The sequence below is a fragment of the Silene latifolia genome, chromosome X (genome assembly GCF_048544455.1).
Source record: "Silene latifolia isolate original U9 population chromosome X, ASM4854445v1, whole genome shotgun sequence".
Classification (NCBI taxonomy): Eukaryota; Viridiplantae; Streptophyta; class Magnoliopsida; order Caryophyllales; family Caryophyllaceae; genus Silene; species Silene latifolia.
In genome coordinates this window covers 346,323,774-346,341,868 of record NC_133537.1, presented here as the reverse complement: position 1 = coordinate 346,341,868, position 18,095 = coordinate 346,323,774, and the positions used below count along the sequence as shown (strand labels likewise).

Below are 18,095 nucleotides of genomic sequence, written 5' to 3'. Positions count from 1 at the left end.
TACAGGGAGGAGTACTTGTCCGTCTTGAAACAAAATAAACTAGGTTACTTATTATTTCAATAGCTTAAACTTTTTAAGTGGATTTGAGTCGCAAAGTACATTTCAGAGCGACGTTATGATTACTCTTTATTAATTTCTCTTCGAGTTAACAGTGTTGATGTATCTGTTACAAAAGGTTTCCCTCTTTCGGGTAAAGGCTTTCCCAATTGATTGAAAATCTTTTGTAGTGCCAAAGAAAAAAGCTATCTAACCAGAGTAAAAAAATGTTTGTATCAAGTTCGTACTATCCAAAAAAAATTGAAATGCATTTTATACGATGTCTAATTAGATTTGGATTTAAAGAGATTTAATATTCTCGATAGTATAGAGTAAGTCTCTTGTAAAACAGATTTACAATACAACATTGTAAATTGTAAAATCATTAATAAAATACTCTGATGTCTTTATTAGTCAATCATGGTAGTTAGTGGAGGTTATTAGAGTGGGGTAATTAAGTAAAGTAATTGATAGTTATTGTAAGACTGAATAATTGCACTGGCTTTGCTAATTTATAACATAAATAAGTTAAGTTAAACTTGTACTAACTAGTAGTATTATTTTTCAAGTACTATTAAGAGTTTACATGCCTCGGCTGAACCATGTTTACCAGCCGCAAATGGTTTTTCATCGGCAAAAATTCTCTCAGTTTATAACAGGCATCTACCATGACATTCATAAGCAAATCACAGCTATCCTTTTCACTCGGCTCAATGGGGTGCAACCCGAATTGGTCACCATTACATGAAAGAGAAGTGGCCCATGCATAGATTCTCTCGGTCGAGGTCCAGAGATAAGAAACGGCTGTTCCGGCAACTGAACGCCACTTGGGAGTCAAAAGAAGGGAGGAAAGAGTGACTGGGAGATCAAGTAGCACAGCTTGGGGATCCGTAATCAGGAAAGGCATATACTTGCAGGAGCTACCAGAGAGCAGACCAATGAAATGAAGTGCCTGGGAAATAATGACATCTTAGATTAGTCATACGACTCGCAACCAACAAAATCCAACGTTCATCAAACATTAGCTGATTTGCTGTGCCAAATCAGACAATATATCTGAAACACATTGGATAAATTGCCGCTACAAAAACTAGACCAGACAAACTTGTCACTTTGGTTTAGGTAAAAACGGGTTCTGATCATTTCTAGAGCGTTGGTATGAAGTCATTTTAGATTCAGAACATTTTCGGGTCATTACGGACATGGCTATCAAGGTTTTTGTTTAAGTGAAGATATTTTGGGTAAGGTTGGGTTAATCTAGTTTCAGATCTACTTCAGGTTTTTCCTTTTAGGTTTAAGCCATTTCCGTGATAGGTAAGAGGTTTGTAGCCATCATGAGAGAATTAAAATCGTCATTCAATCATATTTAAGAATTATTTCAACGCATGGCTCAGTACAACACATTGGTACGCAAACCAAATCATAAAACGTGCACACAGTATTGAGAGACTCGTCAGCTGAATAGATTTTCACAGTAAAGGTTGGCTTACCGTTGACGGGTACTTCGTTATGCAGCTTATTTCAAGAATATCAATAAGCCATTGTCTCCTCGCGCCTTCTGTATTTTGAAGCGCTGCTACAACTTCAACCAGCACATCCCACATATCTGTGAATATATCAAAGTATGAATGTGTGTTATCTTCATTGTTTGTCAAAATAAATAAGGAATTCCTTTTTTTTGAAATATGAATGTATGTTGTCTTCTTTAATGATTGCTAACTAAAGTTTCTCCAGTGCAAACTACATTACTCCTAAAAAGTCCTAATGCCTTAAAAAAATTAAAAAAAAAAACTATGGCAGGTGGGGCCCTAAGGGATCAAATGTACACAACCAGCTTTAGGCCTTTACCCCTATGTTTGAGAAAACATAATGGTTGTCCTCTTTACTAATAAATCCATTTCAACAAATTGTCCCAATATCTACTAATCTAATTAAATTTGCTTTGAAAAATGACGTACTATAGCAAGCATAACTCACTAAATTGTGTATTTTTCTAACTTATAGCACAGCTGTCAATTTGTTGCAATTCCCAAGCAACATTCATTATGGATGATCCAGAAATGGTGTTAATGAAACACGGAAGGGTAAGGATGCAAAATCCGACCACCCCATACCCTGTCATAGCGACAACCTTTGTGGTAATAATGTAATTGTTGTGTCAAAATTTCACAACGCTTGATCTCTCTATCTCGCTATCCCTCCTCTCCCTCCCCTCCTCCAACTCTCCACAACATCACACAATCACCAGACAAGGTTACTGCTCCTTCTGCCATGTCTCTGGACAACCAAACTAAACCAGCAGAAGACCCCAAAACATCCTCAACGGCTCAATAATCCCAAAACTTCATCAATGTTGGTTCGGCTAGTAAGGTTCTTAATTGATATTAACTGAGCAAATGGTCAGTTTTCGGCTTTTCGCCATCCAAGGAAAGAGTAAGTAGCAATCTTCAAACATTCACCTTCCTGCTCTCTTAACTACCCCCTTTGATGGAAATCCCACACATTTCCACACAAAACAGGTTTCATTTGACCATTGTTAAAACACACTTTTGAAGCAGAAAATGTCTGAGAAATGAATACTAACTGAGCATTTACGCAGTTCAAAACAACGTTCCTAACCACAATTTTTCACAAAAGTGCGAATTAAATGATGAGTAAAAGAAGCCGGGGACAAAAAGTAAAAGCATAATAATTATGGATTTGTAACTGTAATACTTCGGGAACTAATTATTTATGAATGGAGCCAAAGCCTCAAAGTTAAGCCTATTAAGTGATAAAATAAGCAAATTTCAGATTACATGCAGATGAGAATGGTCCTGATTATTTTCGAAAACTAATTCAATTAGTCATGAAACCAACAGATCATTTTACAGATAAAGTTAAACATTACTATACCGAACGGACCTTCTGATTTTGTGCACATCATGTATGATTTTAGCTTTCCAAGCTCAGTCGATGGCATAGAACCGATTTTCACGAGCTTAGCCAATGACAACATCTTCTTCAGATCTGCTCCAAACAGCTTATTTCTTTGCACTTCATCAACTGGTGAAAGCTGAGGTAGTGCATCAGTTAGTTCCAAACCAACCCAATTGAATAATTCAAATGAATGTTAATCGCATTTTCACGCGCAAAACCATAACTCTGAGTTGACCATTAAAATAATGATAAGAAAAAACATTACTTTTGGAACAATTAAACAATATGCACCATCTCACTATCTCAGTTAGGGATAAAAATCATAGGAGGAAAAGTCATACCTGCAAAAGGGACATCAAACAAGCTTGTCTAGTGTTGCTCAAGCATGCCATTGATTCATGCCATAAAAGGCAAGGCATCTGCTCCTTTTTAAGAGAGGTGGCACAAGGTGACGCTGGCAACAACTTGAAAAGAACTTCCACACATTTCTCCATGCCATACAGGTATTCAAAAGTGTCCTCAGAAGGTTTATTGACACATTTGGCAAGAGCTTTCCAGAAAGCAAGCTGAAGAAACCTTTTCTGTCTAGTGTTTTGTTGGTCCGAATAAATTGGGGAGGACAGGAATTCATGCATGTCTTCTAGTAACATCTGATTTCTAGAACTCGAAAATATCCTCAGTAGATCAGGGAGATGAAACACCAGGCAAGACTGCATAACTATGTCAAGTGTGCGGAACCTTGAGAGACAGGTCAAGTCATCAAGCAAATTTAAGAGGGAGTCAAATTTTCTAGCATGAGCTACTGAGAATTGTAGACATTCTTCAAGCAAGCTTTTGTTGTCACAGGACGAACCATGAGGTAAGCCAGCTACATGAGACTCATATTTGATGCAGCGTCGAATAACAGCTCCCCAGTCAAACTCTGGCAACCTAGGGGCATCTGCAAGACAGCTCAAGACAGCAGCTACTGTGTTGACATGTACCTGACACTTGAATAAAAATACCAAAAAAAAAGTCAATTCACGGGTAATTTCAACACCTCTCCCTCGCAATTAACTCCCATGAATGTATTCTTCTAATTATTTTATACTTCCTCCTATTCTCTAACATCTTCACATTTCCTAAAATGACAAATTCACGAAGATCTTCCACTTTCCTTATTATAGTCTATAATTTGTGGTTCTTAGGACTTGTGACCCCACTTTTTCTCTCTTACTTTCATTTTCCTCCACAAATCTCACTCCTCTTAAAAACTCCTCAAAAAGCAATGTGGAACATCATAGTGAATAGGAGGGAGTAAGAAATACCAAATTTAATACTACCTCCAATCCACACCAAACTAACCATTTGACTTTTCACTGTCTAGGAGACGGCACTTTGACTATGTTTTTCTTCATTTATATATTATTTTTTCGAGTCGAAATTATAACTCTCCGAAACCTCTTTTTTTAACAAAAGTAATACGAGTATATAACTCCGAAACCTCTTTTTTTAACAAAGGTAAATATGTCAATTTTATATATAAATTTCTAAAATTTGACTAAATATAATCAAGGTCAATATTTAGCAAGTTTGACTTTAAAAAGTGGATGGGTAGTTTGGTGTGGATTGGAGGTAGTATGATTTTTGTTTAAAGTTTCACACTTGATGTTCAATATAAATATTCTCTGAGATAAATATAGAACAAAAAATGCATATGGTCACCAAGTTGACTACTCGTATTTTTCTTTCACTCCTGATTAATTATAGCTAATTTGACCTAACAGTTCTTTTAAAAGTCGTTCTTACTCATAGTTGCCCTAGCACAGAAGATTTGTATGTGATGAAAGTTGACTACTCGTATTTTTCTTTCACTCCTGATTAATTATAGCTTCATGGTAATTGCAGCTAAAAAGTAACAGTTTAAGTTCTAAACCTAGAGTAATCCCCAATCGTCAATTACATGGAGCAATGAGTCAGTCAACTTACCTTCGTATAATCCAACTGCATCAGCCATGAGGACAGCTTCACAACAGTTGCATCCTTGGAGAAACTTTGATCAAAAGGCTTAGAGTTAGCCGAATTATCATCAACCCTACCATAGATTCCATGGACCTCTTTGGACCATAGATGCTCCCTAAGAAATGAAATTGCCCATGCTGCATATGCTTGAAGTTGCTTGGCATCAGGTTGTTGCGCAACAAGAAACATATCTTGCATTAAAGCCGACAGATTTTCCACAAAAGATAACCTTGAGAGTAGAGGAGCATCAATATGAGATGATTCCTGGCATATTGATGAAGTATGTAAGCGAATGAAGAATGAAGTAAATAATCAGAATATTCTGTCATAAATACCTTTTGGTTATAGTGTGTCTGAGGAACAATTGAAGAACATTGATAAAACAAGCACCCAGCATCAGCACCCATTGTGTTTACCACCCCAAGAAAAGCACCTAAATGAACAAGGTCGGGATAGGAGGCCGAGTAGATAGTTTTGAACAATCCAAGCAAGTTTTGAACCCGTTCAGGATCTAATGGGAATAAACCTTCTCCCAAAATGGAAGCAAGTAGAGCACCGCCTCCAACACATGATGCCATCAAAAGGTTTTGATACAAGGTGTTAGATGTTTTGACAGTAATTAGTTTTGAGATGAGATTCTCGTAGGATGACAATGCATCATTTAACTCATCATCATGCATCATGTCCACTCTTCGACAAAATGAAGCAATAGTTGGAAGCACCAGGCAAGCTCCAATGGATAACAACATACTTGGACCACCAAAATTGAAATCTGAAACTAAAGAGCTGACATTAGTAACCAAAGATGTGCACAGTAATTTTATACTGCGGATAGCATCATAAGACCCAACTCTGAAGAGTGCACTAGTAGACAAGCCTAAGCCTAGGACAAGTCCAGCAACACCCCATATGTCACCATCCACGTCATCACAGTTATTGAGCACTAATCTGCAACTGCTATCCACATAATCATAGTCCATATCCGAAGCCTTGTACTCATGAAGACTCTCCAAAAGATCAGGTGATATTTGAGAAAATTGACTTATAGCTGATGATAAATCCCTGACAATCTTTCCTAGAAGAGATTTCTCCTGTAGAGTGTAGTTATCCTTATTAGGAGCGCTCTCATCACTAACAGTTCTTGTAAGGAGATCTTGGCACGCGAATCCAAGACCAACACTGCAAGCCCCTTTAACAAAGCTACTTCTGCTCTGACATGACACCTGAGAAATGTTGAATCAGTGAGACAGCAGAAGGGAAACAAGACTGTTACATCATTCATTTTGATTACTGCTTTTCAACCACCAAGGAATTATTTGGCAAAAGCAACAAATGAATAACTCATTTGTGACGCGTCACAAGCTTGTGAAGGAAAATGTGACCATTTTATGATAAAATGTAATCATTATTTGATAAATAAGAATTTGTAAATGGTTACTTTTTATCATAAAATGGTCACATTTCAAGTCACAATTTGTGACCCGTCACAAGAGAGACCAGCTGCAAATGATTAGACAAACGGTCTAATAACAATAGCATATACCACCATAACTGTAGTGATAATTGTGGAATTATGGTCCATAAGGAAGAATGTATCCGAAAGAGGTGTAGAGTGATGAACTGGACAAGAAAAACATTTTTCGCTTATTCACTGTTTAATTCAGTTCGACAGTCTAAGGGTGTGTTTGTTTTTTGAGAGGTTAGGGCACTCACACAAAGTCACAGATGCAGTTGTCATTAGAGGTAACATATAGATATTCAGAACCACAAGTCTATATATCAGCAAGAATGCCTCTTGGGCTTAGGTTTAAAAGGCGTATGACGCTACAAGGATCTGTGGAGACAAGGTGCACGGTTTTTGTAATTTGTAAACAAATCTGAATTGTGTTAACCAGAAAGCTGACGCAATCTCTATAATTATCAGGAAAAACAAAAAGTCAGGAAGGAAAGTATTAAGCAGTGAAATGTTAACCAGAAAGTCACACTTATGAATGAAGCACCTAATATGAATTTCCATAAAATACAATTATCTACCTCAAAAAGCCCACTGACACATTGGAGTTTCTGTTGACGATCAGTTGCGTGCAAGCAACTTGAAATTGCACCAATAGCAATCGCCGCTGACCATTGGCGGTGCTCATGCTCGTGCTGGGAAAGCCAACCTAGTAAGAATTTTGAAGCAGTCACTTTGACAGCATGGGCAGAGGCAGGCAAGATCTGAAAAAGAATTAAAAAAGGTGTTAGTCTAAACAAGTCACAGGCAAATAAAGAATATATATTGGTTTTTTATCCCATTCGCATGCTCAATAATGCCTCTTGCGACAGGTCCAGCTTTAAAGGCTATTTTATTAAAATGTAATCAGTGTATACTTTCATTCTCTAATCTAGAAGTTGGAGATTAGCCAAAAACTTTCCGCTGGCATGCTTATATATTTGTATTTTCTTTACAGCCCGTCGTTGGGGTTATTTTATAGGTTATGTTACTCTAACGCTATATAAGTATTAGAAGCAAGTGTCAATATAAGATGTCGTAGGATAGTGTTGAGTAGAGCGTACGCATCGTGTCGACGCATAACACACGACAAAAAGTGTGATCAAAACATTCTTTTCAAGGATCGCAATGTACAATATACTACACAAGACAGTTGACACTAGACTCGCAATCTACCACGTAAAGTAGTACAAACAAATAACCTGTCTTTAGAGGCATGATCATAACTTTATGGTTAGACCGCGCGCTTACAAGATTTGCCATTATAAAAGTAAGAGTGGAAATCAAGATGCCCTTCCGCATAACAAACGAGAGAAGTAGAATATAATTCAACATTTCAACTACTGAATTTGACTAGTAAAAACTCACGAGTGCTGAGAGGCCCTAGTCAAGACTACTTACAAATGCTCCGCTCTTGCAAATTAAGAGAAAAGATAAGGAAAGGGAACAAAAGCTAAATAGGGCAAGAGGAGTTGAATGGAAAAGGAACAAAGGTTGTATGGGGTGAGGGCGTCTGATGTACGCAGCCTTACTCCCTCTGCTAACAACCTAACACATAGGGGCCTATTGAAGTTGTGGTATCCTGATGAGCAAAAACTACTTCACAAAAAAAAAAAAAAAAAAAAAAAAAAAATGTAACCATTTTAGGGAGCATTTTGCTTTATTTCATCATAATCTAAAACCAAAGAAAAATATGTCTTTAACTCCATTAGAAGTGGAATGTAACTATGTAAGATAACAGGATAGATTAGCATGCTAAAATGGCATGGTTCTAATGACGCTTATTCACATACACGTGCCTTGAAAATCTTGTCTCTAGCATCAATACTTGCATCAATTTTATGAATTGCATGGTTTTTAAATTTTCAACTCAATGTGGCTATTCTCTCATAACCCAGACAAGAGGGAGACTAAAAGATAAGGATGTGCACATGTATTCTTCCCCAAGCATCAGCAATGCGACCTATACTGGATAGCAGCATAATGTCACTTCAACATTATCAGTGGAACCAAATGGAACACCAAACCATGCAACATATTCAAGAAAATACTCCTACGTTAAAATAGTCCAAATACTCCTATGTCACTTATCCTGATTTGCCTCATTTGTTTACAATAGTCCTCATAAATCTTAAAAAGCGGGGGGCGATAAGAATCGGAGGGAGTAAGACTTAAGAAACAACTCACCAAACAATATGCACCTATTGCAAGAGAAATATTTTCTGCCATTCTTGGGATTGAATCTTCAGCAAGGTTTATCATATCCTGCAACGGCAAACAGGCAACATCCAACATTCAACAAGGTGATAGATTTTGTTTTGCTTCTTTTACTACTTCTTTTTAGCTTTTGTCTAACAGTACAAGTACAACTAGAAAAAATATTAAATATATTTCACAAATACAACCTTAAGGATATCATTAGCAGCCTTTGATGTTCTATCAAAGACAGCGGATGATGCTTTTACAAGAACACAATTATAATCTTTTAGCCAACGCTTCATTAAGGATTTCCACGACTGCAACGAAAGAAGTGCAAGGAGAGTGTTTCTTGACAGATGAAGCGACCCCGATACCTCCTTCACAATGTTGCGATATTCATCAAAAACATCATCTGCATTCTGTACACACCAAATAGATTCATTGAGCCAAACACAGTAACATCATAGTACTACAACACGTGCATGAGTTAATTATCTTACTTTGAAATTTCCTTGTGTAGAATCTTTGTTAGTAACGGGCAGACAAAACAAAGCAGCACCAGGCATGTCTTGTGGGTTACATCTACCTGGGTTATGTAACAGACACAGAGTAAGTAGCGACTACTGCAAGTGTTTCTTTTCTCCCTTTTTCTTCCTCTTAATCTGTTTGTATTTTAAAATAGCAACTTGAGTTCATCTTCATAGTATAGAGTTATCGACTACAGTCAAAAACCCACATCAAAAAGGGAAATCAAATTCTGTCTCAGCACTCTCCCACACCGTGTTTTATCAAGTCTATTTTTGCCAATAAGGCCAGTTAAAAAATGTCAAATCTTTTGAAACTTCTACTTTTCTAGGTTACAGTAGAAGTTAAATCTCTGTGAAAATGGACAAAGTACGATTGTCAAAACGGATGAAGGCGGCATCATGGCCGTCATCTCGATGATATCTTTTGCGCATGGGTGTCACCCCCTTGGTGTCCCTTAATTAATATCCTTATCCGAATGTATATGTATTTGGAATGACACCAAGGTAACTGAAAGGTGATTAAGATCCACGCCATTAAAGAGAAGCTCGCATATGAAAAACTTGATGTCAAAGTACAAAGTAAAACTCCAACGTGGTGAGATAGAGGTCACATTCACAGTAAACTTCCCCTTAATTCAAGCTGATGAAGATGTCGTGTTTCCAAACAAATATATCAGCAACTGTACTGCACTTTAGCTAACCAGTAGCTTGGCTTTTGAGGGCCTAAATATCCAAATTATGTACCAAGTGCTGTGTAATAAGATTGGTCCATTGATTTCCCTCTTAACTTAAATATTACATTTTGAACTGTATCAGAGTTTTTATATGACTGGTTACTACCTAATGGCTCTGCTGCAATTTGTGTCATTTGAAGGACCCTCATCTCAATATATGATATGTCTATATATATAGGTCAGCCACCGAACAAGCGACTGAAAAAGAATAGGGCCTCGAAAGAAGGGACTATATTTACAAAGAAAAAAACAGAAGATACTAAATACGAGTACAATTTTATGATATGTTTGGGGACTTTCACATGCAAGCACCCTTCAATTACCTGAAGAGAAAACCACGCGAGGAAATACATCTAATAATTTCTCAATTTTGCTTCTTGGGGCTTTTTTCTCACTGATCATTCTTCGTCTCGTACTGCAAAAAGTCGCAAACGAGTAAGTCCACACAGAAGCTGCAGTAATTAGTGAAGCAACTAAACCCAGATCTATAATTAAGGGACACCAAATAGATGACGCCCATGTACAAAAAGGAATCATAGAAGTGACGTCCATATGCGAAAAGACACCATGGGGGTAATGCCCATATACAAGAAAATACCTATGCTCATATGCTATAATCTTGGTTTTAAGTTCTCCAATCACCTTGAGAATGTCAACATCAGTCTCACTAACCAGCAACTCCATACACACGACCATAAGATCCGGCAAGCTATTTTGAATTTGAGACACCTGCCAAAACAGAGTTTAAGCAGGACACAAAAGCAATGAGAAAAGGGAATACAAACTGGAAAACAAGGCAATTTAGAATCAAAATTGAGAAGGGTACGTCATAATTCTAGACGCCTGCTAAAACAGAGTTTCATCAAGGCACAAAAGCGATGAGAAAAACAAGTAAAAACTGGAATACAAAGCAACTTAGAATCAAAACCGAGAATTGTGTGCATCATTTATACAAAAGGTCCAGATTAACCTCAAAATGGTTTATTGCCACAAAGGCAGTGATCCGAGCTTTCTTCCAAAGTGGGTTCATGGAAGGGAATATATGACTTCCAATATTCCACAATAATTGCAACACAGACCCAGAAGCTTCTGTGTAAGCTTCAGCATCAGTAGATCCCCATCTCAAAAGTGCACATAAGCTGTAAAGGTATGCACAAACACAATTTAGCGGAACGCTCCTCGCCTCCTCCTAAGAAGGGATCCCTAAAAAGAGCCACGAATAAGGAGTATATGGGCGTAATACGTGACTGGAAATGAACAAAAGGATAAACTGACAAAGGCATGGAGCCCCCCAGTTTAAACATATGCAAGGAACCCAACAGAAAAAGGATAGTTGTGCAAAGACCGTTCGTTACCTATACGCAACAACTGGTTCCGCCAAGTACTCCTTCACATGATTTGCAACGACATCCCACGCAGTATAAAAATCTGGGTAGAGAGAAGCAATTTGAGAGCGTAACCAAAAGGCTGTGAAACAATTATACGGAATACTACAATAAGCCTTTGTTTGGGAACATATTGAGGGAGAGGGAACACGGGGCAGATGGACTTACGGGCCAATGTCATTTTACTTTCAAATTTTTCCTAGTTCGGAAGGATTTTAATATGTATTGTAGGAGGGAAAATGGATCGCTCCATCTCCCTCCCCTCCCTATCCTGCCAAACTAACTTGCTAACCAAACAATGGAACTTGTACAAGACCTTTTCCACAGTCCAAATCCCTCCCAAACAAAGAGTAAAGAAAGGCACTGAAGACCTGATAAATCTAGTTCAAGACATCTTGCCACATACAAAAGGGCTAAATTTAGTGTTTCAATAAGTATCCTCACATATTCTTTTCATAGCATTACTATATTTGCTTCATTTTTAATCAATCATCTTTGAGGTTGGCTTACAGCAGTAGTGTGACTTTTCCTATTCCCTGGTCAGACTTCATAGGTCTGTCAAGTCTAGGATGCTACATGCTTAAATCCCTATCCCTAGTGAATAATCATGTGGATTAAGTGCTTACCAACTGCATCAGCTTCACATAGAAAACCAAGGCTCTGCAATCCCAGAGCTTGAACTACAGCATCACGGCACTCAATGCACCCCTATTGATTTCAATGTAAGAAGAAATCATTAAGGTAAAGAGCTGTAAAGAAATAGAACACAAAGTATAAATAAAAATGTCAAACGCCTATGGAAGTAGCAAAAAATCCATACAGCAATAGACAGTATCAGCTCAATACCCTTATCAGGGTTTTGCCTACATATATCACGAAGGCAAGCAGCCATGCTTATAACAACTGTTCGATCAGATCCGAATTCCCTGAAACATTCAGGCAGCAGAAAAACCTACAAAAGAAAATATACATGCTATCAAAGATCAGTCAGGCTTCCATGTCAAATTAATGCAGCGGAATTGCTGAAATATTTTTGTTAGACATGTGATGCAAATAGAGAAAGATACTCCAGCATAGCTCGTTAAATCTTTCCACCGCAGATACAGAGTAAAAGAGGGTAAATCATCATAGTAACATAGCTCTCCATGTCTGCAAATAGGAACATATACTAAGACAGGGAAGTTGCAGTTACAAGACTAGTTAGCATTATGGAACTGAGCGTTGATTAGAAGTATCCAGCTTCTCGGACTCGTTTATTCATGAAATATCCTCATGTTATAACCTAAATAATGTGTCTGAGTGTCACGCCCATGGTAAAGTGACAAGTGTCGAAAACAGGTGCGCAATGTTATAGTGCCACAGTAACATAGATCCACACAGGTGTCTACAGATCAGTGTCTCACTAAAATAGTTGACCAGCAAGCAAAGAAATATTGTTAGCAATATTTAGGTCAAGAAAGATGCCAAATTATAGAATCCAGTCAAGGCCAAAGTTCCAAATAGTCTGTCAATGAACTAATTTCTTCGCCTATCAGTTTGGAGATTAATCTATGCTATGTTGGAAAATTATTATAACCACACAGGCACACATATTAAAGTGATAACTTTCAGAATGTGAAATGCACTCTGAATTTTTTTCACTCCGATCCACCCGCTCCAATGCCAAATTTTCTAAAATACCAAGAAGACCCATAAAGTTTGTCAAAAAAAAAAAAAAAAAAAAAAAAAGTAGACCCATAAAGTTTTCAAGTACCCTCATTTGTCTTTACTTGTGACTTCACATACCCTATATCATGAGTTTATATTTTTTTCATAGTTTCCAAGCCTTGTATCTGACTAGCTGGTACATCTCTTGGTCTCTCAAAACCTCATGGAACTTCCATGGCTCAGTAGTAAGTTAGATGCTTCAGCAACTAGAGGGAACACAGCGCATCTTAAATGAGTGCACAGATAAGGAGACAAGATACTTACTTGCAAAGTCCCAAAGACCTTATAGTTCATCTCCCAAGCTTTACACAACAAACGAAGTGCTGTAGCATACAAGATCCTGCAGATAAGTTTTCATCATAAAGACAAAAAAAGACTTTCAAATGTATATCTTTGTTCAATGACATAAAGGATTTTATCAAAGTAGACAGAAACTATTGCATCTTCAAATGACACTCTTTCCATAAGCCCGCAGAAATTTAATGGGATAAGGTTCATTTGGTAGCACAATAGTACATGCCTGTTTGTCAAATTCCAATTAATTACAGTTCATATTTGCTTACCGATTCGAATCCTTCTGAAGCATAGGTAATACAGTCTGAACTATCAGCGGTTGCATCGCAGAGTGTGAAGCAAGCGAAGGAAGCACTCTCAGTAGTTTTAGCTGCAAGAATATAGAATTTCAGGAACACAGAGTAACTCCAATGAACTGATATTTCAAAGTTATGAGCATTGCTTGTACGATAGTTATATAAATCAAAAGGTGTACCAGCGTATCAGTACTACATTTGAGTGTCTCCCTTAGAAAATTGCTATAGTATAAAACTCCTAGCAACAAGGTAACGCCAAGTTTCGGTTCCATCTCTCCAAGGGACGCTAACAAGTCTAAAGCAGAGAATTCCAAAGAATGATGCATAACCAGACTCGCAACAACTGCACCCAGTAGCAAAGGCATCTCTACATGCAGCAGAGAACATGATCAATGGAACTACTTTGATTGCATATCAGAAGGAAAAAATATTTAAGAACTTTACCAGGTGATATAAGTTCTGCTGTTGATGATACAGACACAGAAGATTTTTGTCTCCCAGAGTTCCATGAAGCATATTCTTTGAGTTGATATAACCAAGATGAGGATCCATTCTCTAGAACAATGTTATTTCTGCTTGAAGAAAATACGTTCAGATAGAAGGAACCGCAAGGTAAATCCTGCAAGAAGGACTCTAACCATCAAACAAAACAGAGGGGAGTAAGTCTAGATGACTGAAGTTGAGGAAAGAACTGCAATCAATAGTCCATCGAAACTTCATTTAGTTAGTATGTTTATCTATCAACAATAATCATTTGGTTCGATAATTGAGTTTTTGTTAAATTGGTAGAAACTAGAAAGCCAACATCAAGGCCGAATAATGCCTAGGGTTAAAAAAAATATCAAATACTTCTACTACTACAATATTAATCCTTTAACATGACAAGTTCGTCAAAGGGAGAACTTTTGATATACAAAAAAAAATGTGTCCAACACTTCGACCATCCACCCTCCTCCACGAGCAAGGGTTTGTTTACTAAATCCAGCCACAATAGAATAGAGCGATAAATCATGTATTTACCTGAAGCCACAGATGCTGCAGAAGCCTGAAGATGATTGTTTCAGGTTTGCTAACATGCACAGCTTCTCTTTGAACAAATATGTTGTACCCTAGTGGAGCCAGATCATTTCCAAGGAGCTTTTCCAACAACAAAATAAATCGAGATGCTGCTTGTTTAACAGATTTTGACGGAGATGACATCAAACTGATGACAGGAAAGAAGAACAAACGCACTTCACATAGGTTAAATGCAGCTTTGCTCACAGCATTGTCTGCAATGTGACAATTAGTAACTGATTAAAGATACTAGTTAGAATCAGACATCTGTGGAACACGGGAATTTAAGTAAATTATACACAGGCATAAAAGATTTGATGTTAACATTTGCGAAAAAATTATTATGAGATGTATTGTTTTCAGGCTCCTCAATGATTTGCAGGAACCTTCAGTTTTGAGGATTTTGGGGTTACTTTCTTCTGCCCCTGCATTGTTAAGGATGAGATGGTTGGTCCTATTTTAGGAGATCAACCTAGTTTTCTTTCCTTATAAAAAAAAAAGTGATACTTAATGACTTAAATGATCATTTGCGAAGGCAGAAGGGAAGAGCATAGAAGCTCAAAAGATTGTAACATTCACGTATTTTGGAGGGGAAAAAAAGTACGTCAATAAACAAAAAGAAGCTTCTAATCAAAATGATTTCAACTAGACTATCTGTATGTTAACTAGTGAAACAAGCCAAAAGAGGGACTGATCTTACCATCTTGAACATCCCATTTGAGAATAAATGCAAGGAATTCCAAAATGAATAATTTTTCATCCTCAAGTTCAAGGTGAGCGAGAATAATAAAGAGAGATCTCACTGGTCGGAATAACTCCGGGATAAAACGTAGTCCAAGCTTCTTGTGATCACTCAATAATCTCCTTGATAGACTAAGAATGGGTTTGCTCCCAATAGAACGATGTTCAAACTCCATGCATAAGGTTAGAAGATCATCCAGCAAGTGTATTCCCGCCAATTGGGCTTCATGTCCCATCTGACAGAAGAAAAACAACAGCATTGCTGCAGGTGACTCAGAACACTCTTATTTTGAGACTCAATCCTTTATACAATATTGACGTATTACAAAAGAACTACAGCCAAATAGGGTAATAAGTTAATGCCCTACAAACAAGGTCCTACAGCTCAAAAAAGCTAGCTGGTCTATGAAGCTACTACGCAATGAACAACAGCGGAAATGTGTACAACAAGAGGAAAGAAAAATACCAGTCCAGAGTTCAGCATGCGCTGTAGCTTCACTATATGAGCATCCACCAAGAGCTCGGCGAAAATCACAAGATTCATTTGATCCTGTCAAAAAACAGAATTACATGAATGAATATAAAACTCTTCAAATTAGCAATCCAGTTGAGCAGTCTAAACTAAAGCAAGTTACCTCTGCAGAAGAAGAAGGAAAACATCTAAGACAGGCAACCAACATATCGAAAAGGGAATCGGTATCGTGGAGCAAAGAGCAGTACACAGATACCAATGATGATACCACATGGGTGAGGAATGACAGTAAGGATGAACCAGAAGAACATAGTGTCGATACAGAATACGTTAACAACGGCCTTATGTAGTCACAAGCTTGACTAAACCTACACTTATGGGCGTGCACTACAAACAATACAAGCTGCTGCACAAGTTCGTCTCGCACCTCTGGACGACACGAAACAACCTGAAATGCAAAATGATCAATTAAGTCGTACTCCCTCTATTCCACTTTTACTGCCCAATTTCTATTAACGGTAAAATAACAACCGGAGTGAGTAGTAGTTAACAAATTAGGGGCACTACTAACATACTAAATTTGGATAAAGGGACAACTATTTTAAAATAGATTTTGGAGGGAGAGGGGATAATATAAAGTACGGAAATGAGATTGCCTCAACTGTCGGTATTGATACCTGAATAAAGGGATGAGTGTCGAGAGAATGAAGGGAGACAGAAGGGAGAGTGTTATTCCGAAAGGCGAGACGGAGAAGGAACCCGATGGCTTTAACGAAGAGAGGGACGAAGCGAGAAGAGGTGACGTGGAGGGAGGAGATGAGGTGGAGGAGTGCGGCGGAGTGAGTGAGCTTAGAGTTGTTAACTAGGCGGCAGAGGTGGCGGACTGATTGGTCAACCACGGCGGCAGAGTTGGAGTTGAGGCACTGAGTGATGGCTTCGGAGCTAGGCTCGGAGTTAGGGTTGGCAGCGAGTTTGTCGAATAATTGGATGACGGCGTAGCGTTGGAGTGAGGGTTGGGGTAGTCGGGTTCGCTCCAGAAGTGACCCGTATGCATCCATGTCTGTCGCTACTACTAGTAGTACTCACAACTAGTCATGTCACTGCCTGCTTTGTTGGGAGGTTGGGAGAAGCGCGGGAAGGTGGTCGTGTTGGTGGAGGACTAGAGGTGGTCTGATGCTGGGTTTAGCTATATAGTCCCCTCCGCTATTCTACTCTTTTAATAACCCCCAAAATTAAAAGAGTAGGTCTCCAGAGAGACGGTCTCTTAATAAGCTTTATTGAAAGATTATTGTACAGTTTTAAGAAAAAGTGGTACTAAAGTTAATAAAATAGGTACAAATCATGATTAATGATAAAATGAGTACATTTATTATGTAAATAGGTACGAAATTACTATGTCACGATCAAGAATAAAAAGGTTACGAAGTACAAATAAAATAAAAGGGTACGAAAGATTGGTCTCTCAATAACTTAGTGAGAGACCGTCTCTCCCAAGTTTTAGTGAAATTAAAATATGCATATCGATATCACACATCAAGAACATTCCTATAAGATCGTACTAAAACATCGGATGCACCTACAAGTTTATCCGAGTTGTGCCGGGCTGAGCTTACCTAACAAGGCTATGATCGATCTTCGCTCGTATTATAAAAGTAGAGTAAGTATTAGCCTGAGGCCGAACTCTTGAAATTAAGACACCGGGTCGGCACATGTGATATTTTACAAGTCTGAACCTGAGCTCAATCTTTGCTTGAATACCATTTTTCCGACCATTATTATTTTCATTATCACGTAATTTTTAAGTTAAAAAATTCAATTTGAACTAGTATTTTTTTGTTTATTAGCTTAAAATAACATTTCTTGTGTTATTTTCTTTTCTAAACTAATATTGTAATTAATTTACCGTAAAATTGATATAATTTAAGTAAATATTATTGATAAAAAATTAAGAAATTTTAAAAATAACGAGCTCAAACAAGTTTTCGAGCCGAGTCTTAGTGTGTTCGGGCTCAACTTGGTTGAGGCTCAGTTTGACTCGAATTCGGGCTCGATTTGATCATGAGCTTTCGCTTGAGATTTGAAGTTTCCAAGTTAAATACTCAATTGAACCCTTTCGTTATCAAGCTAAAACTATAGGCATAAACGATCATCCACAAATCTCCAACTTAATAAACAACAAGGTTTGTATTCAACCCAAAGGCAGTATTTTTGGAACTAGATCCTTATCTTTCATTTA

The 18,095-nt window shown here is 37.7% G+C and overlaps 1 protein-coding gene across 2 annotated transcripts; it reads right to left on the bottom strand.

Moving 5' to 3' along the window:
* Nucleotides 1–526: 526 nt before the first annotated feature.
* On the bottom strand, nt 527–17,049 carry LOC141619855 (protein RST1-like). 2 transcript variants are annotated; one of them, XM_074436877.1, is made up of 25 exons: nt 16,537–17,049; nt 16,023–16,307; nt 15,854–15,937; nt 15,347–15,623; nt 14,611–14,861; nt 14,035–14,209; nt 13,770–13,957; nt 13,564–13,664; nt 13,265–13,340; nt 12,114–12,245; nt 11,920–12,001; nt 11,264–11,336; nt 10,879–11,047; nt 10,507–10,637; nt 10,232–10,323; nt 9,148–9,233; nt 8,854–9,066; nt 8,636–8,713; nt 6,991–7,173; nt 5,292–6,179; nt 4,924–5,220; nt 3,297–3,944; nt 2,941–3,091; nt 1,527–1,642; nt 527–988 (listed from the first exon to the last, which is right to left on the bottom strand). In XM_074436877.1, exons 1-25 carry the CDS (start codon nt 16,915–16,917, stop codon nt 611–613), a joined length of 5,535 nt encoding a protein of 1,844 aa, XP_074292978.1. In that variant the 5' UTR covers nt 16,918–17,049; the 3' UTR covers nt 527–610. The 2 variants fall into 2 exon arrangements, with proteins under 2 accessions (XP_074292978.1, XP_074292979.1); XM_074436878.1 differs by having other exon boundaries at nt 3,297–3,938.
* Nucleotides 17,050–18,095: the final 1,046 nt, after the last annotated feature.